We start from the raw sequence: 26,882 nt of genomic DNA on the forward strand, positions 1-26,882 counted from the left end.
TTCTGCTTTAAGGAGAACGTACTTAGCTCCTCAAGTTTCTTCACCTAACTAAATCTTATTTGGGAATATGAGGGGACTGGAAACTCTTATCTACCTTACCATTAATATTTATGGAGATTGATGGTAGATGAAGCATAAATCTTTAATCAATGTAATGCAGTTCAGCTTTTACTGTTACATCATGAATTATATTACATTGAATGGGTAAGATTTCCTTCATTTCACGCCCTTGTTTTCAACTCATCGATACATTTCTTACGTCTAGATTTGACTGTCCTGGGTGCCCTTCTTAAACCTCTGCTGCCTGTGTTCCAAATTGAATCAAGTCCTATTTACCTATCACCCCAGCTGGCCGGCATTGGCTCCTGGTTAGGCAATAATTTTAACTTTCTTCTCCCCGTTTTCAAATTCCTCATAATTTAACCCCTCCCCATCTCTGAAATTGCCTCCAGCTCCTCAAGCCTCAGATTGCTGTGTTCCTCTGATTCTGGCCTTTTGAGCATCCCCAATTTTAATCATTCTACCTTTGGTGGCCATGTCTTTAGCTACCAAGACTCTAAGCTCTGGAACCTCCTAGCCACATTTCTTCACCTCTTTTCTCCTTTAAAGACACCATGTAAAACCTACCTTATTGCCCACACCTTTGATCATCTGGCCTAATAATACATTACCTGTTACCTCGAGACCGAACTAGGAGGCAATGCAGGCGAGCAAGCACAGGGGAGATGGGTATACGGGATTTGGTTGGAGTTAGAATACAGGTGATCTTAGGGCAGCACGGCGGTACAGTGGTTAGCATTGCTGCCTACGCCGCTGAGGACCCGGTTTCGAATCCCGGCCCTGGGTCACTGTCCGTGTGGAGTTTGCACATTCTCCCCGTGTCTGCGTGGGTTTCACCCCCACAACCCAAAGATGTGCAGGATAGGTAGATTGGCCACTCTAAATTGCCCCTTAATTGGAAAAAATGAATTGGGCACTCTAAATTTATTTTAAAAAATACAGGTGATCTTTGCTTTAGAACATTCTTGTGAACTGCCTTGGGACAGTTTATTTTGGTAAAGGTGTCATATAAATACAAGTTGTTGTAACTTTACCATTCAATATAGGGAGCCAAAGTACAATTATAAATTGCTCTGCTTGTTATGCCCATAATGTCACATTGTTCAAAGCTTTGATGCCTGTCTTGATCAAATATGTTCGTTTATGATGTCACCATTTATTAAATTGATTTTAGCAACTTTTACACCTCATTCACACATATCTTGCGGTAAACGGCCTGCTCACCAGAGGGACTCATATTTTTATTAAATACAGATAAAAATTAAGGCTCATTCTCCTGATTGCTAGCCTTCTCATACCTTTGCTATGCTGTACCTTCACCTGCCTTACTCCCTTTCCCTTCAGCTGCCCAGTTCCCCTGCTATCATCAGCTAGTACCTCCTAAGACAGGCCTATTCCTGACCATTAACAGCGATAGTATCCCTTCCCTTTGCTGCATTCGAGACAGTAAACCATCGCCCCTCCCCCCAGCAAATTATTTTTGAGACTAACCTTTTCTTCCAGAAGTAAAAGCTGAGAGATTGAAAGGGGCTAACACCAGAGGCTAGAGCAGGGGACGGTCACTGACTGGAAACTGCCTCTTCTTATTAATCAGTAAATTTGAGAAGTTAATGAACACACATTGGAAAAGCTGTTTGCGGTTTATTCGGAAGTATGTTACTTTTAAAACAGAAACAGAGTATGTGATCCGCCTACTTACTCCACAGTAAAACCAAAACAGTGCAGATGCTGGAATATGAAGGTTTTAATTGCTCCCTGCAAGAGCTTTTTGTTCTGAGCCTTGTTACCTAGAGAGGTTGTTGCATTTGGAAATGTTAGTAATTTTACTGAATACCATTGTATGAACATAAATCTCTCTCTAAATTTCAGATTCATTTCACTAGATTAAATGAGTAGATGGAAGCTATAAGTTATTTCCTCTAATTTATGATGCACTCAAAAATGTGGATCTTTAAGTGACCATACAGTTAAATATGGTGATGCTAGTGCCAAGACCTTAATCCAACACACAGTCCCAGTCACAGTTTGATACTTAGCTTCAGTTGACATTTTCAACTGAACATATATAAAAAGGAAGGATAGAATGTATGACTTTAGAATGAGGACTCAATTACATTCCAGTTATCCAGCAGTATTTGACCCTGCTTAATCTGAAGATTATACTAAGCTTTCAGTCCCCATGTCTGCAGGGAGGTCAACTAGTTGATATATTTTTTTAACAGCTTCTCATCTCGAGAATACATTAAACTTGTATTTTGTAATTTTTCGAGCTTTTTTAAAATCAAAGTGCACAAATTACATAAATGTTTTTATTGGAGAAAACAGCCTGTATTAACCCTGCTGTATAAATCAGAAAGTTAGCTGTGTCGTTTGAACCAAACATAATTACGAAATTCATAACTTTAATATGAATCATACATGCTGAATTTAAGTATTGCACAAGAAACATGACAACATTGGGCAAGATCTTTCGACTTTTCATGTCTTCTGGTCCCGCTGATGGCACTGGTCCTGCCGACAGGACATCCCCACTGCGAGTTTCCTGGTTGTGTGGGATGGTATCAATGGGAAATCCCATTGACAGCGGTGGGACCAGTAGATCTCACGGCCAGCCAACACCTGCTACCCCGTGCCGCTGAGACACCTCGTGCAGCTGAGACACACCGCTGGGAGGCCAGACAATCTCGCCCATTATTTCATAAACTGCCTTAACTAGGTTAACCACATACCGTGAGTAATACGGACCTGTGACTCTAAGTGCAAACAAGGAAACAAATCGAGTGCCCAGGCAACTTGTTCTTCATTTTCTGCCAGTGTTATTGTACAAGTGCTATACACCAAAGTACCTCCAGGTTTCAGTAAGTTGACGGCCTAAGGAAATATGTCATAGTGAGAAACCAGAGGCAAATCTAAAATAAAACCAAAACAGTGCAGATACTGGAAATATAAAATGAAAACAAAAAAAAGCTAGGAACACTCAGTATGTCAGGAAGTATCTTTTGAAAGAGAAACACTGTCCCAATGTTTTTCTCTTTTTGAAGGACAAAAGGGGCAAGTCTATGGTATGACAAAGGACAGGAGTAATTAAATGGCAAAGTGGTTGATGGTGAAAGGCAAATGGAGCAGTAATGCGTTGAGTATCAAAACAAAAGATGGGTCCAGTGAGATGTGAATGGTACAACAAAATAATAGAAGGGAAGCATGGCAAAATAGAAAGAGTTGTAGTGACCTAGTAATGTAATGAAAACAGGACAGGCGGACACCATGGGTGAAGCCTGCGCCAGTCCATACCTCCACCATTCCCAACGGCTCTAGTGCAGCCATCCTCCATTAACAGCTGCTACCTGAAGGTAGATGTAATCACTGAGCTATTAAGAAGTATATATGGGGAGGCAGCGGTGCAGTGGTATTATCGCCTGACTAGTAATCCAGCAGCCCCAGGGTAATGCGCTGGGGACCTGGGTTCAAATCCCACCATGGCAGATGGTGAAATCGGAATTCAGTAAAAATCTGGAATTAAAAAGTCTACTGACGACCATGAAACCATTGTCGATTGTTGTAAAAACCCATCTGGTTCACTGATGTTCTTCAGGGAAGGAAATCTGTCATTCCTTACCTGATCTGGCCTACGTGTGCCTCCAGGCCCATAGCAATGTGGTTGACTCTTGAATGCCCTCGGGGACGGGCAACAAATGCTGACCCAGCCAACGACACCCACATCCCATGAATAAAAAAAAAGATTCGGCTTCCCTGAATTTTTTCCCATAAAGAGGATTATAGAACATAGAACATTATAGCGCAGTAAGGGCCCTTCGGGCCTCGATGTTGCGCCGACCTGTGAAACCATCTGAAGCCTATTTGACCTACACTATTCCATTTTCATCCATATGTCTATCCAGTGACCACTTAAATGCCCTTAAAGTTGGCGAGTCTACTACTGTTGCAGGCAGAGCGTTCCACACCCCTACTACTCTCTGAGTAAAGAAACTGCCTCTGACATCTGTCCTATATCTACCACCCCTCAATTTAAAGCTATGTCCCCTCGTGTTGGTCATCACCATCCGAGGAAAGAGACTCTCACTGTCCACCCTATCTAACCCTCTGACTATCTTATATGTCTCTATTAAGTCACCTCTCAGCCTTCTCCTCTCTAACGAAAACAACCTCAAGTCCCTGAGCCTTTCCTCGTAAGACCTTCCCTCCATACCAGGCAACATCCTAGTAAATCTCCTCTGAACCCTTTCCAAAGCTTCCACATCCTTCCTATAATGTGGTGACCAGAACTGCACGCAGTACTCCAGGAGCGGCCGCACCAGAGTTATGTACAGCTGCAGCATGACCTTGTGGCTCTGAAACTCAATCCCCCTACTGATAAAGGCTAGCACACCATATGCCTTCTTAACAGCCCTATTAACCTGGGTGGCAACTTTCAGGGATTTATGTACCTGGATGCCGAGATCTCTCTGTTCATCTACACTACCAAGAATCTTGCCATTAGCCCAGTACTCTGCATTCCTGTTACTCCTTCCAAAGTGAACCACCTCACACTTTTCCGCATTAAACTCCATCTGCCACCTCTCAGCCCAGCCCTGCAGCTTATCTATGTTCCTCTGTATCCTATAACATCCTTCAGCACTATCCACAATTCCACCGACCTTCGTGTCATCTGCAAATTTACTAACCCATCCTTCTACACCCTCTTCCAGGTCATTTATAAAAATGACAAACAGCAGTGGCCCCAAAACAGATCCTTGCGGTACACCACTAGTAACTGAACTCCAGGATGAACATTTGCCATCAACCACCACCCTCTGTCTTCTTTCAGCTAGCCAATTACTGATCCAAACCGCTAAATCACCTTCAATCCCATACTTCCTTATTTTCTGCAATAGCCTACCGTGTGGAACCTTATCAAACGCCTTATTGAAATCCACATACACCACATCAACTGCTTTCCCCTCATCCACCTGTTTGGTCACCTTCTCAAAAAACTCTAAGGTTTGTGAGGCATGACCTACCCTTCACAAAACCGTGTTGACTATCGCTAATCAACTTGTTCTTTTCAAGATGATTATAAACCCTATCTCTTATAACCTTTTCCAACATTTTACCCACAACCGAGTAAGGCTCACAGGTCTATAATTACCAGGGTTGTCTCTACTCCCCTTCTTGAACAAGGGGACAACATTTGCTATCCTCCAGTCTTCCGGCACTATTCCTGTCGAAAAAGACGACATAAAGATCAAGGACAAAGGTTCTGCAATCTCCTCCCTGGCTTCCCAGAGAATCCTAGGATAAATCCCATCTGGCCCAGGGGACTTATCTATTTTTACACTTTCCAAAATTGCTAACACCTCCTCCTTGTGAACCTCAGTTCCATCTAGCCTGGTCGACTGAACCCAAGTATTCTCCTCGACAACATTGTCTTTCTCCAGTGTAAACACTGACGAAAAATATCCATTTAACGTTTCCCCTATCTCCTCTGATTCCACACACAACTTTCCACTACTATCCTTGATTGGCCCTAATCTTACTCTAGTCATTCTTTTGTTCCTGATATAGAAAGCCTTAGGGTTTTCCTTGATCCTATCCGCCAACGACTTTTCGTGTCCTCTCCTCGCTCTTCTTAACTCTCCCTTTAGGTCCTTCCTGGTTAACTTGTAACTCTCAAGTGCCCTAACAGAGCCTTCATGTCTCATCCTAACATAAGCCTTCTTCTTCCTCTTGACAAGTGCTTCAACTTCCTTAGTAAACCACGGTTCCCTTGCTTGCCAACTTCCTCCCTGCCTGGTTATAGATCACAAATCTGGTTACACGAGAAGCTGCAGTGAAATTTACTTTCCCAGTATCACTCTTAGATTACTTATATTTTTAAAATAAATATACATCAACTTCCGACAACACCCAAATTTACTAATGAGTTCAAAGGGAGCTCAGAAAGCAAAAATACAGCACGAATCAAGTTTACAGAACAATAGGCAGCACAGTGGCGTAGTAGGTTAGCCCTGTTGCCTCACGGCACTGAGATCCCAGGTTTGATCCCGGCTCTGGGTAACTGTCCGTGTAGAGTTTGCACATTCTCCGTGTCTGAGGGGTTTCGCCCCCACAATCCAAAGATGTGCAGGCTAGGTGGATTGGCCAAATTGCCCCTTAATTGAAAGAAATTAATTGGGTATTCTAAATTTATTTTTAAAAAGTTTACAGAACATTACTTAAATTCAATTTTTCATTACAAGAAAGTAGAGAAATTGGTATTCACTAAATTTATTTTACTGATTTTGGGCGGAATTCTCCAGTCCCCCAGCCGAGTGTTTTTCCGGTTGTACGCCGCTCACGGCTGTGGGATCCTATCCTCTCGCCACTTGTCAATGCGATTTCCCATTGACAGCAGCCCACGCTGCTGCAAAACCCGCTAGCGGGAGTGCACTGCTAGTGGGGAAAGTGAATCCCAACGATCGGAGAATTCTGGCCTTTATAGAACTCTAAAAGACAGAGGAAACTTACAAGATGTTATAAAAGGTAAAACTTACCACTCTGAACAACTTTCGCTGTAACGGTGGATATGAAGTGATTTCTTTTAAGCTCCAATCACAGGCCATATTTGGTCTCTGACCTAACCCACTGCAAGGTGCGTCCAGCAGGACCCGATCAAAAGATTCCGGTAGGAACGGAGGACCTGATGTTGAAATCAGAAATAGTTAGCCATGCCTCTTGAACCAAACATAATTACTAAATTTAATAAGAATTATATATGATCCAAGTTGAATTAAAGAAACATGACAAATTAAAGTAATTTTCTGTTGGTTATGGTTTTCAAAGTATCTTTTCCAGTTAAGTACTGCCCGTTGTTATATGCTGTGAAGAAATCAAAATTGACAAAAAGGGGCAAAATTCTCCGACCCCCCCGCAGGGTCGGAGAATCGCCCGGGGCTGGCGTAAATCCCGCCCCCGTCGTGGCAGAAATTCTCCGCCACCCAGGAATTGGCAGGGGCGGGAATCACGCCCCGCTGATCGGCGAGCCCCCTGCGGCGATTCTCCGGCCCGCAATGGGCCGAAGTCCCGCCGCTGGGAGGCCACTTCCGCCGCCGTGGTTTGAACCACCTGTGGTGGCAGCGGGATCGGCGGCGCGAGTGGGCCCCTGGGGTCCTGGGGGGGCACGGGCCGATCGGACCCCGGGGTGTGCCCCCATGGTGGCCAGGCCCGCGATCAGGGCCCACCGATCGGCGGGTGGGCCAGTGCCGTGGGGGCACTCTTTTTCGTCCGCCGCCGCCACGCCTCCACCATGGCAGAGGCAGAAGAGAATCCCCCAGCGCGCATGCGCCGGTGGTGACGTCAGCGGCAGCTGACACACCGGCGCATGCGCGAACTGGCGAAGGCCTTTCGGCCAGGCCTGGGCGGCGGGCGTCAAAGGCCGTTGTGCCGGTTTTGGCGCCAGTCGGCGTGGTGCAAACCGCTCCGGCGCGGGCCTAGCCCCTCAATGTGAGGGCTTGGCCCCCAAAGGTGCGGAGAATTCTGCACCTTTGAGGAGGCCCGACTCCGGAGTGGTTGGCGCCACTCCGCTACTCTGGGACCCCACGCCCCGCCAGGTAGGGGAGAATTCCGCCCAAGATCTAAGATTTGTTACCAATTCCTCTTTTCCCTATATTTTAGGCACAGCAACATACAATGGACTAATTTGTAAAGTTTTAAAGGTGCTAACGTAAATGCTGGAAAGCTCTCAAGACATTTGCTAAATATTAGATACAGGGTACATCTTTGCCACATTCTTGGCACTGCCAAGGGTCAGGGGCCAGGGGGGCCATGCCCATGAAATGTGGGGGGGGTGGTGTTTGAAGGCTGGGGGAGTGAAGACAGGTAAGTAAGTGTCTCTGGGAGGTTGGGTGGATGATGGGTGGGGATCTTAGAAGGAAGGGGGTGCTGTAGAGGGCTTGAAGAGGGGGGGACTCCCAGGGACCTTATAGCAGGGTGTCATCACTTGGGCGATGTGGCGTAGTGTCCATGTGTGTGGGGGGTGGCATTGCCCATGGGTGGGGGATGTGGGTGACCCATAAGCTCCCTTAGAGATCGAGGTACCCTTTCAAAATGGCGGCCCGAACTCGGAGTTCAGCTCCCCAGTGCTAAAAAAAAAAAGCCCAGTGTGGGCTAAATCGGTGAGAAACTTCCTAGGGCCCAAAAAAGTGACTACCTGTCACTGAACAGGGGTAGGGAACTGAAAAACCCGCCACAAATTAACTTTGACATTTTTTGGAAAAATCGAGCCCTAAGTTTTTTTTATATACAAGCACAATTTCAACTACTCCGTGCTGTCTAATGCTATTCAGTCTTTGCTTTGAATCATACCTTGCCCATCGCAAATGCCTTCCTTTGCCAGGGCTTTAGTTCCATCATAACAAAACACTTTTATACAACTCAGCTGCAAGTTCTCAGCATTCTGCTTTATCTTCTTTACCTTATTTGCAATCTTATCCATTGCTATCACTTCCCCCTGTTGAAAAAGTAAATGGTCCACATTTAAAGAGGTAAAAATGAGTGTTTTTGATCACTATTGTCAAAAATGTAAACAGAAAGACCAGTGAGGCAAAATCAGCGCAGTAAGGGAAACAGTTAATGTTTAAAGTTGAAAGTTGAATTTAGCAGTGGGCTAAACAGCTGGCTTGCAAAGCAAAACAAGGCAGGAAGCGCGGGCTCAATTCCCGTGCAAGCCTCCCCGAACAGGTGCTGGAATGTGGCGACTAGGGGCTTTTCACAGTAACATCATTTGAAGCCTACTTGTGACAATAAACGATTTTCAATTTTCAATTTCAATCCTTCATCAGAACGGAGTTTCAGATTTCCAACAATTGTCGTCTTTTTCTCTAACTTTTACTTGCATCTAACTGGCATTGGAATTTTATTGCAAGACTTGAAATGTTCCGTGAGAAAACATACATTGTGAATTAAAAGATGGGACATTTTACCTGATGACTCATGTACCAATACAAAGTAAACATTTACAACTTGAAACTTTTCCACAACAGCTAAAAAATGATTGCATTATAAATTCCATCAAGCAATTCTGGTGTACAAATATTTTGGCAGGCAAAATGACAGCACTTTTATGGAGAAGAATTTTACTTGTGTTGTTATTTTATTATTAATACTGGGACAATTCAACTCCAAACACATAATATAAACCTTTTATAAAAAGGAACCAATACATCGAAACACCATTAGAGGGAACCAAAGTCTTACACCAATTAAAGCAGTACATGCAAACAATGCATAAGAATAAGCCAAATACCTCAACAAGTAAGAGTGCAAATGCCTTATTGCTTCTGTACAATGCTTCCAGACTCATTTATAATTTGTCTTTGCAACACAGAATACTCCTCAAAAATTAGGACAGACAGAGGTTGTAACAAGTACAGAACTTCAGTATTGCTGAAATAAGGGGCATGCTATTCAAGTTTTTTTGTCTTGCATTCATCAGCTCAGATGCAATTCTGCTGCCTCACGGCGCTGAGGACCTGGGTTCGAATCCCAGCCCCGGGTCACTGTCCGTGTGGAGTTTGCACATTTTCCCCGTGTCTGCATGGGTTTCACCCCCACAACCTAAAGATGTGCAGATTAGGTGGATTGGCCACGCTAAATTGCCCCTTAATTGGAAAAAAAAATAATTGGGTACTCTAAATTTATATTAAAAAGGACAGATGCAATAATGCCAAATTTCAAAGGGAACAACAATTAATACTGCACGAGTAAAGGGATGTGGATTGTTGGCCAAATCAGCTCGGATTGGTTGAGAAGTTACCATTGAAAATGCACCAGGGAGCTATTATTCCCCCATGCTTATGTTCATTCAAAAAAAGGGTGTAATGTCTGAATATTTTCCCTTTGCCTGCAGAGGACAGGTCCCTGCTTATGATTATATGTAGCTTCCAGCAAACGTAAGTGAGCCACATTGTGAGACCGACTGAAAATATTAAAATGATTGTTTGCGTAATCATTAGCTCAGGATTGTTCAGAAACTGCTGTCCAATCATAGAATTATATTTAACGTTAGACATTATATTGTAAGCACTAGTTGGTTGAGTATAGTAGTATTCTTCCTATTGTGAATAGCCGAAGGGATGTGGTGTTTGATATGATCCACCAGTCATTGGGATGTATGCCCCACACACCCTTGGGAGTGTGGCTTCGGGCGAAAAGGAGGAACTGAATGAGAGCAAAGCAAAGGAGTGCAGAAGATACAGGAGTTGGGTGAATTTTTCAAAGAGGAAAAGGTAGGGGTAATACTGTAGTGGGAGTGATATTGGTGGGAAGGGGAAAAGATTATGAGGAAAATAAAGGGGAGGGCAACTGTGGATAGTGGGAAAGGTGAGAAGGGAGCCACTGGGGGGACATTTTGCCTCCACCCCATCCTAAATGCAATCTGCACTGGTTTGTGACTCTCTTCCCACTGTATTAGACCATCCACACCTTCCACCAAAAAAATAGAAAAAGAGACTGACGGAGAGATGAGGTGAACAGAAGATAAAAAGCATCAAACAGTTATAAGAGTAACCATAATCTCAAACTTGCTCTGTGCAATGGCACAGGAGATCGACATACACACACCTCACGTAGAGCTGTGAGTGTAGTACGTGTCTGTCATATTTCGTAATATATGAAGACAAGAGCATTAGTTCCTAATGTCAGTTTAGCTCAGCCTGGTAACACTCTCATCTTCGTCAGAAGATTCTGGGTTCAATTGCTACTATAAACTTAAACATACAATCTAGATTGACATTTAAATTCAGAAAGGTTCAGTATGGATCAAAGTACAACTTTTTGGAAGAGAAGCTAAAATTGAGGTTATATTGAGTTTTTCTTTTTCAAATCTTAGGCTCAGTTGAATAATCTGAATAAAGGATTTCCCTTGATAATGGTCTAGAGATACCAGTGCTAACAAAATGCATTTTGTTCACCACCACCCCACATTAAGAATATCCTTTGTTAGGAATGAAAAATAAATTAATTTTGTTTGTATAGACAAAAGAGACAAAATACTCATGACTTTCTTGAAATGAAAAAATGAAAATCGCTTATTGTCATGAGTAGGCTTCAATGAAGTTACTGTGAAAAGCCCCTAGTCACCACATTCCGGCGCCTGTTCGGGGAGGCTGGTACGGGAATTGAACCGTGCTGCTCGCCTGCCTTGGTCTGCTTTAAAAGCCAGCGATTTAGCCCAGTGTGCAAAACCAGCCCCTTCTTAGTTTAGCTACAACCGTGGTTGAAAATTCACAACCTGACTAAAAAATGCCAAGTTAAAATATTACTGGCTTCCTTTTTCAGTGTACTGTCAAACATGGATCATAAAATTTCCTTTTGTCCAATGCTACAAAGTTAAATTAAAACGGTTGGGCTGGCATTATACCAATGGCGAGGGTTAAATATCAACTTTCATTCGAGAGGGCTCTTAAAACGGTGCTCAAGCTAATATTTCTAAATCTATATATTATACTTATATATGCAAGAGCTGGTCAACATTCAGGCTTGGGCCCACAAGTAACACACACACCACACAGGGCCAGACCATGACCATTTCCAACAAGAGAAAATGTAACCACCATCCCTTGATATTCAATGGAATTACCATCACCAAATTGCCCACTATCAACATCCTGGGGGGGGTTACCATTGATGAGAAACTGGTCAGAGGCTGGGAATTCTGCAGTGAGTAATTCATCTGCTGACTCTCCAAACCCTGTCCATCTTCTGCAAGGCACAAGTTAGGAGTGTAGTAGAATACTCTCCACTTGCCTGGATGAGTACAGCTCCAACAACACTCAAGAAGCTCAACACCACCCAGGACAAAGTAGTCCGCTTGACTGGCCCCCCACCACCATCGACGCACACTGGGGGAAGACAGTGAAGTCATGGTAATATCACTGGGTTAGTAATCCAAAGGCCCAGGCTATTGCTTTCCGGCCATGGGTTCAAATCCCACCATGGCAGCTGGTGGAATTTAAATTCAATTAATAATGTGGAATATAAAGCTAGTGTTAGTAATAGTGTTCATGATAACCATCATCAATTGTTTCAAAACTCACTCTAGTTTACTAATTCCCTTTAGAAAAATAAATATACCATCCTTAACTGTTCTGGCCTGTGAGCAGTAGTTATGTACCATCTACAAGATGCACTGCAGCAACTCACAAGGCATCTTCCAAACCCATGAACTCTATCACCAAAAAGGTCAAGGGCGGCAGATACATAGGAACACCATCTGCTGCAAGTTGTCATCCAAGCAATACGCCACCCTAACGTGAGAATATGCGTGGGATTTTCCATCGGTTCACAGCAATGGGATTGCCCAGTCTCGCTGCAGTGAATGGGAGATTTGGCTGAGCGGAGCACTAGATTCTCTGTCCTTGCAAGCAGTGGTAACGGGGTGGATTTGCAACGGGGATCTCCGGTCTATATTGCCCTTCCTTCACTGTTGCTGAGACAAAATCCAGGAACTCTGGGCGGGATTCTCTCACCCCGGGGCCCGGACGGAGAATCGCGCCACGCCGCCGGTCCGCCAATTCTCAGAGAACGGAGAATCGCCGCCATTGGCGTTGGCGCGGCGCCAGTTGGGGGCCATTCTACGGGGCCTCCCTGCCGATTATCGGATGGGCCAAGAGGCCACGCCAAAAAAGCTGAGTCCCGCCGGCGCCGTTCACACCTCTTAACCGGCGGGACCTCGTCAGGGATGCATCTGGGGGCGGCCTGGTGGGGGAGAGAGGGATCCGAACCCGGGGGGGGGGGGGGGGGGGGGGGGGGGGGGGTCCGCTGTGGCCTGGGCCGCGATTGGGGCCTACCGATTGGCTGGCCGGCCTCTCCGGCTGGGGGCCTCTTTTGTTCCACGCCAGCCCCAATAACTCTACATCATGTTGCTTCGGGGCCAGCGCAGAGAAGGGAGCCACTACGCATTCGCGCATTGGCGCCGGTCCCATTGTGCATGCGCAGACCCGCGACGCCCATCTGGCACCAGGGATCGGCAGCTGGAGCGGCGTGGGTTGCTCCAGTGCCGTACTGGCCCCGTGTAGGGGTCAGAATTGCTGCTCCCGAGGCCATGTTGACACCGTCAAGAAACGCGACGGCGTTTACAACGGCGTCAATACTTAGCCTTAGGATCAGAGAATCCCATACTCTGTCCCTCACAGCACTGTGGGTGTACCTATGCCTCATGGACTACAGCGGTTCAAGAAGGCAGTTCACCACCACCTTCTCAAGGGAAATTAGGGACAGGCAATAAAAATGCTGAATTGGTCAGCGACTCTCACATCCTGTGAAATTTGTTTTAAGTTAAGTGAACACCTTCAAGAGAATTGGTGAAGGCATTCTTGTATTTCACCCAGTTTGGTCACTTTTTTGGCGAAACTGAAATTCTGAAAAGTAATTTTCAGTATCCAAAGCACTGCTGAAAGGGAACCATTCTAGGAAATATTGTTAGGTCATGCTTGCCTGCTACATTTCCTCCCTTAGGAACACTACTGGATTTATGTCTTTGCTATTTTTCACCAATACAGTATCAGGACCAATCTGTTATGTTTTAGTTTTACTACAAGACCAAAACAGAGAAATAAAGTTTAAACTTTCATACAGAATAGTCTCCAGCCTCGTCCCCCTCTCGGCTGCCACCTTTAATTTGCAGTCACTAAAATTTATCATTTATCAAAGGTCTATAAAATAATGAGGAGCATCGATAAGGTAGATAGTTGACATCTTTTCCCAAAGGTAGAGGAGTCTAGAACTAGAGGGCGTAGGTTTAATGTGAGAGGAGAGAGATACAAAAGAGACCAGAGGAGAAATTTCTTCACACAGAGGGTGGTGAGCATCTGCAACGGGCTGCCAGAGGCAGTGGTAGAGGCAGGAGCAAATTTGTCCTTTAAAAAGTAGTTAGACAGTTTCATGGGCAAGGTGGGTATAGAGGGATATGGGCCAAATGCGGGCAAGTGGGACAAGCATAGTGATAGAAACTGGGCGGCATGGTTAAGTTGGGCCGAAGAGCCTGCTTCCACGCTGTAAACGTCTATGACTCAGCGACTATTGAATTAAAATGAAAATCACACTTCTGTTGATCTGCTCTGCAACTCAAATGCTTCCACTATTGTCTTAGATTCTGGATGATCTCTCACGTTTACTGCCATTGCTGACTGAGCGGTCATTTAATTGGCTGAAGGGCAAATATACACACTAAGCTTAGCTGCTGAGTGTCAGGTCTGACTTCACTACTTATACTTCTGTTGACGAGTTCTATTGGTAAAAACAAACATCCTTCCATTTTTCATTATAAATATATATGTTTTGTTTTCCACAATGCAGATTATTTACAGTGCTTTACCTTATCATTCATTAATGCTGCAATATGAGTAGTCTTCCCACCAGGAGCAGCACAAATATCCAAGATTCTCTCTCCAGGTTTAGGATCCAACACGTGACTCACTACCACAGACGGCAAGTTCTGAACATTAAGAAAGTTATATTATCACACTGCATAGACCTCCACAATTAATTTGACATCTTTTCAGTATTTGAAATACAAGCTTCCATGTATATCCTGAAGTTAAACCTTTAAACAACGCAGCATATTATTTTATCGCAAGGAGGGTCGGAAGGGGATGACACTAAACCTTTGCTACCATCCCTCAAGACATTCCACTGGTGGTTAAATGAATACTAAGTGTGTACCTTAAGCAAATTACATGAATACAGCTGTGAATTCAGCTACCTGAATTCCCATCTTTTCTTCAAATGGCCGCTCATTGATAAATAAACTGTCATTTAAGGAGCTCCTGACATTCCGAGATGTTTATTGGCAACTGGAATTGGATTGAAGGTAATTCTCAAAGGATTTATAATTTGTTAATTTTGACATGAGCCCATAAGAGCACTCACTGTCATTCTTTTGTCAAAGATATCAATAAGGAGACATCCAAAGCAACAATAGTTAACAGTTAATATAAAACATATACAACAATTGAAAAAAACAAGTAAAATACTGTAGTTGCTGGGACCTAAAACAACAACCGAAAATATTGGAAATATTCAGCAGGTCTGGTACCAGATGTGGAGCGAGAAAGAGAGTCAACAGCAGGGTGACACAGTGGTTAGCACTGCTGCCTCACAGCTCCAGGGGCCCAGGTTCAGTTCAGGCCTCAGGTGACTGTGTGGAGTTTGTACTTTCCGTGTCTGCGTGGGTTTCCTCCGGGTGCTCCGGTTTCTCCCAATCTAAAGATGGGCCGGTCAGGTGGATTGGCCATGCTAAATTGCCCTTAGTGTCCAAAGGAATTAGGTGGGGTTAGTGGGTTATGGGGTTAGGGTGGAGGTATGGGCTTAAGTAGGGTGCTCTTTCCAAGGGCCGTGCAGACTCAATGGGCCGAATGGCCTCCTTCTGCAATGTAAATTCTATGAATCTATGATATTACATTGACAACCTTTCATCAGAATTTGAAAAGTCATAAATACAATAAGTTTTAAGCAAAACATTGCTCTTATTCCATGTGGATTCCAACTGAAATTTGTGTTTGAGATCAACAAATGAGGCAACTCTATCACACACCTTCACTTTTTCTTCTCTCCCCCTCCCCTCACCCATACCAATATCTGCTGCCTCTACACCTATTCAAAATCTGTTATATCTCTAGCTTTTCACAATTTTGATCCTTGACCTGAAACATTAGACTGGATTATATACAAGTTTAAAGGTGGAGTGGGGCATGCAAATCCAGCAGGTTGCCTGCCCTATATCCCCTGACCCTTCCGCCAGCATAATCTTACAAGTGGTGGGGGTAGCTGGTGTCGATCCACCCATCAGTGGGCCAATTTAGACCCTGCTGTAGGCAAATAATGTCGACTACAGGGCCTCATCCTGCCACTACCAGGATATAAGCAGCAGTGGGAGCAGCCCACGCCATGTTCCCAGAGGTGTAGGGCGGGATTCTCCAAACCCCTACTGGGTCGGAGAATCGCCGGGAGATGGCGTGAATCCCACCCCCGCCGGCCGCCGAATTCTCCGGCGCCGGAGAATTGGCGGGGGTGGGAATCGCGCCACGCCAGTAGGCGGCCGCTCGCAGTGGCCCCCCCCGGCGATTCTCCAGCCCACAATGGGCCGAAGTCCCACTCGTAATATGCAGGTCCCGCCAACGTAAATTGGACTAGGTCCCTCACCGGCGGGACCTGGCGGCGCGGGTGGGCTGGCTCTGGGTGGGGGGGATGCGGGCCGATCTGGCCCCGGGGGGTGCCCCCACGGTAGCCTGGCCCGCGATCGGGGCCCACCGATCCGCGGGCGGGCCTGTGCCTTGGGGGCACTCTTTTCCTACGCGCCGGCCGTGTCAGCTTCCGCGATGGCTGACACGTAGGTGAACACCCCATGCACATGTGCGGGGATGACGTCAGCAGCCACTGACGCTCCCGCGCATGCCGGCGGAGTCCCTTCGGCCCCAGCTGGCGCGGCGCAAACCACTACGTTGCCGGCCAGCCCCTGAAGGTGCGGAGGATTCCAGACCTTTGGGGCGGCCCGATGCCGGAGTGGTTCCCGCTACTCCGTCCCGCCAGGACTCCCCGCCCCACAGGGTACGGGAGAATCCCACCCGTGGTCTCTACACACATCGGATGTCCCAGTGGCGCTGCCTGAGCGGCTCCAATCCAGGCTGCAAAGCAGCTGGTAATTCCTTGCCCCCCCAGGTGGGCTCCCACCTGAAATATTAACATGGGGGGTGGGGGCAGGGACAGCAGCACCCCATAAAATCTTAACTCTGTTTCTCTCTCCAGAGATGCCACCTGACCTGCTGAGTATTTCCAGCATTTTCTACCTTTATTGCTGTAAGCTAAATTCTTTGTGAACACCATGCAGTACGTACAGAGCTGTTAAAGCAGAGTTTAGTATCAGCATGGAATAAAAAGTGAATGATTGATAATCACACGCGACAAGAGTGGAACAAGGGTAGGCAATGACTACATGAAAAAGACTGAACCAACATTTCATCTGTAATGTAAAGACATAGAGGAGTTCAAACTTGCCTGTAAAAACACAAAGCTAGATAAGAGGTTGTCAAACGATGGGCTAATGTAAACTGGCTCTGTCATCCTGATTCCCACACCCCTAAAACAAATATAGAGCAAATAGTTACATGTGAAAAATATTGTATGCACATACAACTGTTGCAATTCTAATCCTTAATGATTTAATAGCATTATTTTAGATGCCAAAATGTTAATGATATTGTACCATCATTAGGAACTAGAATACAAGGTTATGTAGTCTTTATTTTGTTTCCAATGGTGCTCCATATTCTGTGACAAACTTACTTCAGAAACATTTTTGTTTGTAAAAAGCTGCATTTTGAAATTAAGTGAAACCTATAAATAATCTATGAAATATGTTGGGAAACATGTCACCTAATGGAATATGTTAGCTAATGGAATATTGGCTTTATCTCTAGAGGACTAGAATGCAAAGGAGTGGATGTTACGTTACAGTTATACAAAGTTCTGATTAGACTTCATTTAGAGTATTTTGTTAAGGTCCAGACACTGCAATTCAAGAAAGACACTTTGGGGGTGATTCTCCAGCCACATTTCGCCCGCCGCAAATCCCGCCATGTGAGAAGAATTCCAAAATGCGATTTGCACCAGACACCCAACAATTTCTGATGCTCCCGGCCCACTACAGCTGGCAGGATCTAATTCATGCCCTCGCTAGGTGTGAACTAGATTAACATATTTAAATCTTCATTCGAGACCACAGTTGTGGGGGGACGGTGGGTGCAATGATGGACGAAGCCATGTCCTATGAGAAGCGGGCAAGGATAAGGGCCTCCCATGTCCTCCAGCCACACCCTCGTCGCCGCTGCCTGTCCTCTATCCTCCTGCTGGTCCTCCTCGGCCTTGTCCTCCAGCCCTTCCTGGTCCGGCTCCTCCTAGTCCTCCTCCTCAGAGGTGGTCGCATGTTCAACCTCTAGCAAAGTGTTGTTAATACCCTTCGGGGGTATACTGCAGTGCACCCCCAGCACGGTCGAGGCACCAGAACTGCATTTTCAGCAGTCCGATGCACCGCTCAAATGGTGGCCAAATGGGCCTAATTATATTAGAGCTCTGCATCGTTCTCTGGCCTCTGTACTGGCGTCATCAGCCAGGACCTTTGCAGGTAACCCTTCTCCCCAAAGCCAACCAGTCACCCTGGGGTGTCCCTCAAAGATGCTGGGGATCTCCGACTTCCCCAGGATGTAGCTGTCGTGCACACTTCCTGGGAAGCGTGTGCATGATCTTCAGGTGGTGGTCGCGCATAAGCTGGACATTCAAGGAATTTGAACCCCTTGCTGTTAATGAAGGGTGCTCCCTAACCACCAGGTGCACACAAGGCAACATGCATGACATCTATCAACCCCTGGACCTGGGCCATCCCGGCGATGGTGAAGAATCCTGTGGTGAAGAATCCTGCTACTTAGTCCAGGAAAAAGTTTACTTAGTCAGCAGCTCGGGCAAACAGGCCATCCGTGACTTCACGGATGCAATTGTGGGCTGTTGGTTTGATATGCTACACAGGTCTCCGCGCGAGCCCTGGAATGATCCCGAAACCTAAAGGTTCAGGGCTGCGGGCCACCGTGAGCGGGTATCCTCCTCCTCCTCCATGTGATGTCAAGTCCGTAATGACATGGCACAGATGCTGCACTGTCTCCTTGTTAAGGCGGAGCCCCCAAAGGCACATGTTGCCCGACATCAGTTCAAAATACCAGATACGCCTGCACACCTTGGGCTGTCGCTGACCTTGCCCTCTGGGTTCCTCCCTGGTCTGATGGGCGGCCAGGTGCTCAGGGTTTGGGGCCAGGGCCTGCACATGGGCCGCCATCTCGGGCCATTGTCAATGCGGTTGCCGCCACCTTCTCCGGCGTCTGGCTGCCAGACCTGCCAGCAGCACCTTGGGGGCAGCTTCCATGGGGTCCACAATATCATCCATGGTGTGAGATCTGTAAGGCATTGGAGAGATTGTGAGACTGACAATCAGCTGTGGCTTCCACCCCAGTACCCTCAGAGCACCATGCATTCCTCATCCTCACATCCTCTGCCATCTCTCAGGGTGCCATCCCACATGTCCTGCACACACATACCCAGCAGCAGGGGCTCCTGGGGACCAATCCCCAGAAACCCGCTGGAAACATTACCTGGACTGGGCGCTCGTTCCCTCCCTGGTCACACATCCATCCTCTGGTCGCAGGGATGTCCCCAGTTCTGTGGCCCAGTTCTTGGGTGTTAGAATGTTGGCTGCTGCCTTTGTGGTGTTAATGTCTCTGGAGTTGAGGCAAAGTGTCCAGGCTTCACAGTCTGATTGGGATGCTAGGCAGTAACAAGCGCCTGCTTCATCGCACACCTACCCACGGGAATCCACTTGGGAGATGTGAAGTGCTCACATTACTAGAATTGCCAAATCCCTCCCAGCAATAGACTTCACTGTGCGGCCAGCGGCCACCAGGGTCAATGGGATTTAGTGACCTTCACCATGTTACCACGGATGGGGATCGGTCATGGGGGTGTTCGGTGGGACAGACTCACAGCGGTTGGAAATGTCCTAGTCATGGAAATAGACGATCTGGGGGGGGTGGCATGGCAGACCCATGGGCGCTGCGCCCCCTCCCCCCCCCCCAGGCCTCCGACGGCAGCCCACCTGCCCAAACGAGCCTGTACGCCTCCCCCGCCATGCATTTACTCGGGCAGCGGCCCCGGTGCCCCCAGGCCGACCACCTGATATTCAAGATGGTTACTCACATCCTCGGTTCTCCACAACAGCAATTGCGGTAGCTTCATGTTTTTAAATAGGTTTATTGAACGACAACTGCGTGACCGTGCACTGGGGAGGGGATTAGGTCACTGGTGACCATTCAATATGGGATCCTTCCGTTAATGATATGGAGGTTGGACTTAATTGGTGATAATTGGTTTCTCGCCATGGGATCAGGATCTCACCAACGGGAGCGGGCTGATTAGATCGTAAACCAATCAGCATCTAGCAAGCCCCCCCCCCCCCCACAATCGTTGAGGCTAGGTCAACTAACATTTCAGAAATGAAGCTAACAGATTTTTGTTAAGGGTTAGAGAATTGAGGTGAACAGACAGTTGAGGTATAGATCAGAAATGATCAAACTGAATGGTGGAATGGACTCAAGGAACTTTAAACAAAATTCAATTATGGGATGTAGATATTGCGGGCTAGGCCAGCATTTATTGCCTATCCATAATTGCCTTGAGAAGGTGGAGGTATGTTGCCTCCTTGAACCATTGAAGTCCTTAAAGTGTAGGCACACCCACTGTGCTGTTAGGGACGGTGTTCCAAAATTTTGACCGAGTGACAGTGAAGGAATGATGACATATTTCCAAGTGAGGATGGTAGTGACTTGAAGGGGAACTTCCATGTGGTGGTGTTCCCATATGTCTGCTGCCCTTGTCCTTTTAGATGGTAGTGTTTGTGGCTTTTAATGGTGCTGTTTAAAGTCTTGGTGAGTTCCAGCAGTGCATCTTGTAGATAATATGCACTGCTGCCATTATTTGCTGGTGGTAGAGAGAGTGAATGTTTGTGGAAAGGGTACAAATCAAGCAGGCTGCTGGGTCCTGGATGGTGTCGAGCTTCATGAATGTTGTTGGAGCTGCATTTGTCTAGGCCTGTGGAGAGTATTCCATTATGCTCCTGACTTGTGCCTTGTAGGTGGTGGGGAAGCGAGTTATTCACTGCAGGACCCCTAGCTTTTGACCTGCTCTTGTAGGCACAGTATTTATATGGCTAGTCCAGTTCAGTTACTGGTCATTTGTAGGTTGTCAATAGTGGGGGATTCAATTATGGTAATGCCATCAAATATCAACGGGCGATGAGTAAATTTGCTCTTGTTGGAACGTTACTTGCCACTTTTCAGCCCATATTATCCAGGTCTTGCTGCATTTAGTCAGGGACTGCTTCAGGACCTGAAGAGTCGCGAATGATGCTGAACACTGTGCAATCATCAGCAAGCATCCCCACTTGTGACCTTATGATGGAAGGGAGGTCATTGATGAAGCAGTGGAAGATGGTTGGGCCTAGGACACACTACCCTGAAGGACTGCTGCAGTGATGTCCTGGAACTGATATGATTGACCTCCAGCAACAACCATCTTCCTTTGTACCAGGTATGACTCCAACCAGTGGAGAGCTTTTCCCGATTCCCATTCCATTGTGGAATCTGCAAACTCCACACGGACAGTTACCCAGAGCCGGGATCGAATCTGGGACCTAGGCGCCGTGAGTCATCAGGGCTAACCCACTGCGCCACCATGCTGCCCAAGCAAGAACTGTTGATGGCCTTTTCCATCATTTTACTGATGATCAAGAGTAGACTGAAGGGATGGTAATTGGCTGTGTTGGATTTGTTCTGCTTTTGTGTGTAACAAACATGCAAATTTCCACATTTCTACGTAAATGCCAGTGTTATAGCTGCACTGGATAGCTTGAAAAGGGCACAAAAAATTGTGGTGTACAAGTCTTCTGTACGATTGTGGGGATAGTGTCAAGACCCAATGCCCTCTGTCATTTCCTGATGTCAATCAAATTGGCTGAAGACTGGCATCTATGATGCTGGGGACCTCTAAAGGAGTTCAAGAAGGATGGGACTGAATGGACCAATCTAATTCCTGTGATCCTATTTCTATATTTCACATGCAAAACACTCAAATTTTAAAAAAGATAGTGAGTAAGAAACGGAGGATGAAATTATCCCCAAAAATGACTCGAGTCATTCTGGGTGGGAATCGCGGGGTGATTTCCACTGGGTTTATGGGCGCTATCTAGATCGCAATTCACCCAACCTGGGGCACGATCCAATGAAAAAAATGAGTTCATTCTGGGTGGGATGAGAGTGGGTGTTTCAGGTGCTTCCATTCCTGCTATCTAACGGCACTCTATTTTATTTCCCACTCAGGTCACACTCAAGTCGCATTTCCGGCACTGAAGAGCCCTGCTCGCCAATGCAGGAAGAGATCGGAGGAGTGCTATTTTTGGACTCCAACCCACATAGCATGGTAATAACGTCTGGTTTCCGCTTTTGGAAACGAGTACTGATTCACGCTGGTCTCACCCTGCACCGGTGGGGCCGCTAAATTGTGGGAGCCGGGAGATTCCGGCCTCGAATGGGCTGCACAAATTTAAATGAGTTTTAAGACTCATTAAAATATATAAGTCTGGTTCATACCCAGCGAGGGCATGAACCAGATCGCATCAGACGGCGCAGGTCAGCAGCATCACGATCGGTCCAGCACCTTCCACTAACCCCGTTTAGGGGCTGTTTGCTATACACCGTAACAGAATCAGTGCCGGGCGCATCGTTTCCAGAGAATCACGTCCAAAATCTCTTCAAAACAATTTACTGAACATGCATGGTACAAGTGGATAGCACCACGGCTTCACAGCTCCAGGGTCCCAAGTTCGATTCCCGGCTTGGGTCACTGTCTGTGCGGAGTCTGCACTTTCTCCCCGTGTCTGCGTGGGTTTCTTCCGGGTGCTCCGGTTTCCTCCCACAGTCCAAAGACGTGCAGGTTAGGTGGATTGGCCATGATAAATTGCCCTTAAGTGTCCAAAAAGGTTAGGAGGGGTTATTGGGTTACGGGGATAGGGTGGAAGTGAGGGCTTTAGTGGGTCTCGATAGGCCAAATGGCCTCCTTCTGCACTGTATGTATGTTCTATGTGCATCCCAAAGCTCAGATCTATTTGATGAGCATGTTACAAAATGTATTGTAGGGGAGCCTGGACATGGAATACTTAAGGAGTGTAACACATTATTACTTAAACATTGTAACAAGATTAATATCAATTTTGGTTCTGACTCATTATGCAGAAATGTTTATTTTGAAATTAATAATGTGTAAAAGCACACAGTATTTCTAAAATATTTACCTTAAAGTGTAGTTGGAGCAAAATATTTCATTACGGCTTAATTCAGCAATTCCGTTCCCCACAAATGTTTTTGACCCCATGAATTCGACTGCACCCCTTTTACATTTGCCACAAATATCTGAATAAACAGAAACTGCATCACCCGCTTTCATTACTGAAACAGAGAAAGATCATTTTCATTTTGTATTGTACAAATAAATTAAAAATACAATATGAAACCTAGTATTAAAGCCAGGATATTAGATTATAGTGGGCGTTAGGAAAACATGATTAAAGAATATTTTTTGATTACACATATACCGGCTAAGGTATATTAAAATAGACCTGATTGCAGCAGCGGAAGAAAGAAGGGGCCTGAGGTGGGTTAAAGGCTGTTTGATTCACTGCCAGCTTTACCGTGGTTCTTTAAATCAGCAACAATGTTAGCAGCTCAATTTTGGCTTTCCTGAACAATAAAAGAGTGCAGGTGAGATGACAACCTGCACCAGTCAGTGAAAGGCTCTGCATTTAAAGAGCCCCTGGCAGGGATCAGAATGGCTGGATCCCACTATCGTTGCGAAACCAGAGGGAAGAAGAAGGATGTCAGGAAGGCAGAATCCTGGATTAACTCCAAGTTAATTAATTATTTGAGTTACTCGACGAGCACCAAAGGGGTTTTGTACATATCTCCAAACGCACCCCAGTAAACATGAAAATGAGGGGGGCCATGATGGGTTTTGATCCACCAGCACTTTTCAGGACTTTAAACTCCTGCTCCCTTTTCTCCCCTCCCCCCCTTTTCTCCTCCCCCCCCCCCCCCCCCCCCCCCCCCCCCCCCCGCATTCCCCAAATCACCACCATCCTACATTGGGGCAGATCTTCCGGTATCCGGAACAGCAATGCTGGTACACTTCGGGACCTTGAGAAAATCCTGATACATGCACATGCACCTTAATTGCCCAGAAAATTTAAACTTCCAATGGGTTGACTTGTATTGCAGCAGGGCCTCTGTGAAAGTCCCTTGTACTGATCTCTGATCTCAGTGTTGTGGACGTGGGCTAGATATGCGCAACTTAGTCTGATCGTTAGCCTAGAATTGTTACACTGTTTAATCTCTGGTGTAATTCAATGATAAACTCAACTCACCAATACCCACACATACCCACCATCAACCCCCGATCCCTCCCTGGCCAAACTACCCATCCTGCTAACGCAACTTCTCACTGACCCACCCACCCATCTGACGACACCACCATCCCCACTGATTACACCCCCCTTGCCCCATCCAACTATTGAAATGGCTACCCACCCACCCATAATCAAACCCAAAACCCTCTTCTCCCACCTGAACCTCTGCCCTCAGGTGTACTCAACACTGCTGACCCTGCCAGTCCTCCCTGCAGTTTCCTGTGCCGAGACTTTGTTATTCCAGCTGGGATCGGAAGTCCCGGCTGTAAGTGTCCAAAAAAGCAAGCATGCAGTTATTTCTGTATCAGTAGGCATGCAGTCAGCATTGCTGTTGATTGGAAGATCTGGCCCATGATCTTACATTATTTGAGGCCAGTAAGAAGTCTTACAAGACCAGGTTAAAGTCCAACATGTTTGTTTCAAACACTAGCTTTCCTTTCGGAGCGCTGCTCCTTCCTCAGGTGAATGAAGAGGTATGTTCCAGAAACATATATACAGACAAATTCAAAGATGCCAGACAATGCTTAGAATGCGAGCATTTGCAGGTAATTGAATCTTTACAGATCCAGAGATAGGGGTAACCCCAGGTTAAAGAGGTGTGAATTGTCTCAAGCCAGGACAGTTGGTAGCATTTCGCAAGCCCAGTCCAGATGGTGGGGGGTGAATGTAATGCGACATGAATCCCATGTCCCGGTTGAGGCCGCACTCGCGTGCGGAACTTGGCTATAAGTTTTTGCTCGGCAATTCTGCGTTGTCGCGCGTCCTGAAGACCGCCTTGGAGAACGCTTACCCGAAGATCAGAGGCTGATTGCCCTTGACTGCTGAAGTGTTCCCCGATTGGGAGGGAACATTCTTGCCTGGTTATTGTCACGCGATGTCTGTTCATTCATTGTCGCCGAGTCTACATGGTCACGCCAATGTACCACGCTTCGGGACATCCTTTCCTGCAGCTTATGAGGTAGACAACGTTGGCCGAGTCTCACAAATATGTACCACGTACCTGATGGGTGGTGTTCTCGCGTGTAACGGTGGTGTCCACGTCAATGATCTGGCACGTCTTGCAGAGAATGCCATGGCAGGTTGTGTGGTGTTGTGGTCGCTGTTCTGAAGGCTGGGTAGTTTGCTGCAAACAATGGTTTGTTTGAGGTTGTGCGGTTTTTTGAAAGCAAGTAGTGGGGGTGTGGGGATGACCTTGGCAAGATGTTCATCTTTATCGATGATGTGTTGAAGGCTGCAAAGAAGATGTCATAGTTTCTCCGCTCTGGGAAAGTACTGGACGACGAAGGGTACTCTGTCGGTTGTGTCCCGTTTATGTCTTCTGAGGAGGTTGGTGCGGTTTTTTGCTGTGGCGTGTTGGAACTGTCGATCGATGAGTCGAGCGCCATATCCTGTTCGTACGAGGGCATCCTTCAGCATCTGTAGATGTATGTTACGCCCCTCCTCGTCTGAGCAGATCCTGTGTATACGGAGGGCTTGTCCATCGGGGTTGGCTTCTTTAATGTGTTTAGGGTGGAAGCTGGAGAAGTGGAGCATCGTGAGGTTATCCGTGGGCTTGCGGTAAAGCGAAGTGCTGACGTGACCGTCCTTGATGGAGATGAGTGTGTCCAAGAATGCAACTGATTTTTGAGAGTAGTCCATGGTGAGTCTGATAGTGGGATGGAACTTATTGATTTCATCGTGTAGTCGTTTCAAAAATTCATGACGCCGGCATCTCCACATCATTATTTGGGGCCAGCAATTATTCCTTACATGGTTTAATGGTCTTTCCTGTTTGTTCTTATTTATTCCCTTATTTCCCCCTTCTTTTATTTAGTCATTACATTTTTGATCTATGGATATTTAATGGATCTGGGACCTTTAAGGCAAAGCAGTCTGTGCCTATAATTTAAAAAGCAGGATCCAGAGGGCGGTGCTGTTTTAGGCTGGTGTTGCAGATTGGCTGAAGTCAGTGGTGACACAGTTTAATTGATTTGGCTGGTGGCCAATAAATTGGCCCAAAAGGCTGTGCTCTGCCTGGTAACAGGTGGCTATTGGATCTGATTCCACTGGAATGTTTCAGAGCTTCAACGGTTGAGTTTTTAGTTTCACTTTTGATTCTGCAGCTTGGATGGAGGGGTCCAATTAATTCCCTCCAAACAGATCTAACTAAACTCTCCCCATAAGGCCACTTACGGGCTGACTCTCCAGTAAGTCTGGTTGTCATTTTCACGAGATAGCAAAGGCTTGAAGTCATGGGCTGAAAGCAAAGTTTGATGTGGAATAAAGTATCTCTTGATGAACCTCAAGCTGAAGGCCCAGTTTGATAAGAAATAAAGCATCTCTCCAGAAAGCCTTCTGCCAGTGAGTACTAAATTATCACTGGCAGCAGGCTCCCTGTTCAATGGCTCCTGTTGCAAACATGGGCTAGATTAGATTCAGACTAGATTCAGCCTAGGACCAGCTGTAATACTCTCCGAAATGAACATGCTTGTGGCTGTCACTTTAAGTGAGGTACTAAATTATGCACTGCAGAACAAAGATAATTGCCTTAAGAGAGAAACAGCAAGATGAAATAAATAAACAACGCAACTCACGTTTTGGAGCTGACAGTATGCCAGGAATAAAAACATGTGCTCCACGAAGTACAGCGTTCCCACATTGTGCTCCCACAATCACTTCAATGGAATGTCTCTGTAGGTTTAACCTGGAAACAAGAAATCACAGTTTTCAAACAAAGTTCTGAATTAGGTTCCTTTCC

The 26,882-nt window shown here is 46.2% G+C and overlaps 1 protein-coding gene across 9 annotated transcripts in view; it reads right to left on the reverse strand.

Annotated features, from left to right (window-relative positions):
• nsun6 (NOP2/Sun RNA methyltransferase 6) overlaps nucleotides 1-26,882 on the reverse strand; it is a 57,741-nt gene that overhangs the window by 11,407 nt on the left and 19,452 nt on the right. For 8 of the 9 annotated variants that reach the window (XM_038798062.1, XM_038798060.1, XM_038798061.1 and 5 more), the window contains 7 exons: nucleotides 26,719-26,828; nucleotides 22,979-23,132; nucleotides 17,089-17,170; nucleotides 14,411-14,530; nucleotides 8,401-8,545; nucleotides 6,591-6,736; nucleotides 2,806-2,931 (listed from right to left, as the gene is read on the reverse strand). In XM_038798062.1, the coding sequence (XP_038653990.1) occupies nucleotides 2,806-2,931; nucleotides 6,591-6,736; nucleotides 8,401-8,545; nucleotides 14,411-14,530; nucleotides 17,089-17,170; nucleotides 22,979-23,132; nucleotides 26,719-26,828 (883 nt within the window). Of the gene's footprint in view, nucleotides 1-2,789; nucleotides 2,932-6,590; nucleotides 6,737-8,400; nucleotides 8,546-14,410; nucleotides 14,531-17,088; nucleotides 17,171-22,978; nucleotides 23,133-26,718; nucleotides 26,829-26,882 lie in introns of all 9 variants that reach the window. The other variant, XM_038798065.1, reaches the window with a different exon arrangement.

Source organism: Scyliorhinus canicula, chromosome 5 (genome assembly GCF_902713615.1).
Source record: "Scyliorhinus canicula chromosome 5, sScyCan1.1, whole genome shotgun sequence".
Classification (NCBI taxonomy): Eukaryota; Metazoa; Chordata; class Chondrichthyes; order Carcharhiniformes; family Scyliorhinidae; genus Scyliorhinus; species Scyliorhinus canicula.